The 2,208-nt window shown below is 42.2% G+C and overlaps 1 protein-coding gene across 2 annotated transcripts in view; it reads left to right on the top strand.

Moving 5' to 3' along the window:
- The window catches only part of clcn6 (chloride channel 6), a gene marked incomplete at its 5' end in the record, with an annotated part of 16,303 nt that overhangs the window by 7,006 nt on the left and 7,089 nt on the right, over positions 1-2,208 (top strand). For both annotated transcript variants that reach the window (XM_035656418.1, XM_035656419.1), the window contains 4 exon segments: positions 187-316; positions 1,027-1,180; positions 1,630-1,786; positions 1,928-2,034. In XM_035656418.1, the coding sequence (XP_035512311.1) occupies positions 187-316; positions 1,027-1,180; positions 1,630-1,786; positions 1,928-2,034 (548 nt within the window).

Below are 2,208 nucleotides of genomic sequence, written 5' to 3' on the forward strand. Positions count from 1 at the left end.
CAGGTCCATTTACCATTTACCTTTGTCATCACTAGTTTTCCATTATACTTTCATATTTAAGCCAGTGTGACAATGAATTGGGTATGAAATCACATCCCATGTGGTTTTAAATAATAATTATAAATATTCTGCATTCAGAATAATTTATTTATGATCTCCAAATTAAGTTTTGAGGTTTTTTTTCAGCTGTCCGGCAGTGAGGACATCAACTCAACCATCCGCCAGTTCTTCTGTACCAACAAGACCTACAATGACATGGCCACGTTGTTCTTCAACCCACAGGAGGCTGCCATCCATCAGCTCTTCCACCAGGATGGTGAGATAAACACATACACACATTCTTAACAGCTCTGTATTAGTTCAGTCATATAATTTGAATTACTTGCACTTAAAGACATTATCATTTGATTTATGTATTTCTTATTTTGTCTATACTTGATTGGAGGTCAGCAGTGTTGGAAACCTGCTGTTTTTGTTGGGATTATCACTATTATTGTCATTGTATTGTCAAGTTTTAACATTTAGGAGGATCTATTATCTAGAATTTGCTTTTTTTTTTTATCTACAGAGGGATCTGGTCCTTTTCTACAGAGTCCACCATGTTGAACCGCCATGTTTCTACAGTAGCGCAGAATGGACAAACCAAGCACTGGCTCTAGATAGGGACTGTCACGTTTTTGCAAGTTTTGCAATCACCGTAGTTTCTCCTACACGCTTGGAAAGCTGAGCTGTATTCAAGTGGTTGCAGTTTGTAACTTCACTGCCAGATGCCGCTAAATCCTACACGCTGGTCCTTTAATATTCACTTGCTCTTTGCATAGTGCTGCATCTAGTTTATTTCATTAAACATTTGGCACAGTAAAGTGAGTGGGTTTTGGGAAATTGTCAAACTCACTTTTGCATCTGCTCTCTTTAAAAGGACAGTGGAAAGCAGCATGAGAAATCCTCCCAGCTTGCTATTTTAGGTGATCTATAATATTCACTGGCTGGTCATAATGAACCCCTGCCTCCTGTTCTTCCCATCAGGTACCTTCAGTCCTCTGACTCTGGCAGTGTTCTTCTTGCTGTACTTCCTGTTGGCCTGTTGGACCTACGGTGTGTCTGTACCCAGCGGCCTCTTTGTCCCCTCACTGCTTTGTGGGGCGGCTTTTGGACGTCTGGTTGCCAACATCCTCAAAGTGTAAGATCAGGGTTCTTGTAATATTCTAATGACTAATGTTTGGCTTTACCCTATTCCCAATGGCTCTGAAATATCGGATATGGAAGCCACACATGCATTCTTCTATTCAAGTCTGTATCTCGTCACTGACCGATTAATTGCCCAATTATTTCGCATTATGAGATAATCTGCATCAACCAATGTCTGTGCTCACGAAGCTGATGAACAAAAACGTCCTCCGACACATCTGCAGGCAGCCTTGTCAGTGTGGCTGCTGTGGAACGATTTTTGCGTATTTTAGCGTAGCGACATGTCAGCAAACTGCTGCCTGTTAGCTCAAATCTTTATGCTCTTCACCACACATTCTCACCGTCCACCCCACCACTGCTGTTTTTCACCCTCCTTTCATCACACATTGATTACACACTTGGACTGATACTGGTTCTTAATGTGTGTCTGTCCTCTTTAAGGAAACTGGGAATGGACATCTACTCTGGGACTTTTGCTCTCATCGGATCTGCCGCCTTCCTTGGAGGCGTGGTCAGAATGACCATCAGTCTGACTGTCATCCTCATTGAATCCACCAATGAAATCACATATGGGCTGCCCATCATGATCACTCTAATGGTACACTGTTCTAATATATCTACTATCAACCACTATTTTTTCAATTCATATATGAAATGGTTTGTCTTACATCAGTCTTGAAAATTAATAGTGTTGGTGTAAATGTGTTCATGTGGTAATTGGTTTTGTGTTGACTATCAGGTTGCCAAGTGGACTGGAGATTTCTTCAACAAGGGCATCTATGACATCCACATCCAGCTGAGAGGAGTGCCACTGCTGGAGTGGGAGACTGAGGTTGAGATGGACAAGTAAGATACAACAAGACTAAGAGCTCTATTTCTGTGCAGGCGCATGGTGCAAAGCACCAGTCTGTGCCGGGTGGTGTTTTCCTGAGGCGCACTGAGGTTTTCACCTCGCCTGTGCTAGTTTGGTAGTTTGGTGACTTGCATATTTGAAAGCCTTAAATGTGGAGAGGGTGTCTG

This window comes from Morone saxatilis, unplaced genomic scaffold (assembly GCF_004916995.1).
Source record: "Morone saxatilis isolate NCDOM2014 unplaced genomic scaffold, NCSU_SB_2.0 Contig15, whole genome shotgun sequence".
Lineage (NCBI taxonomy): Eukaryota > Metazoa > Chordata > Actinopteri > Moronidae > Morone > Morone saxatilis.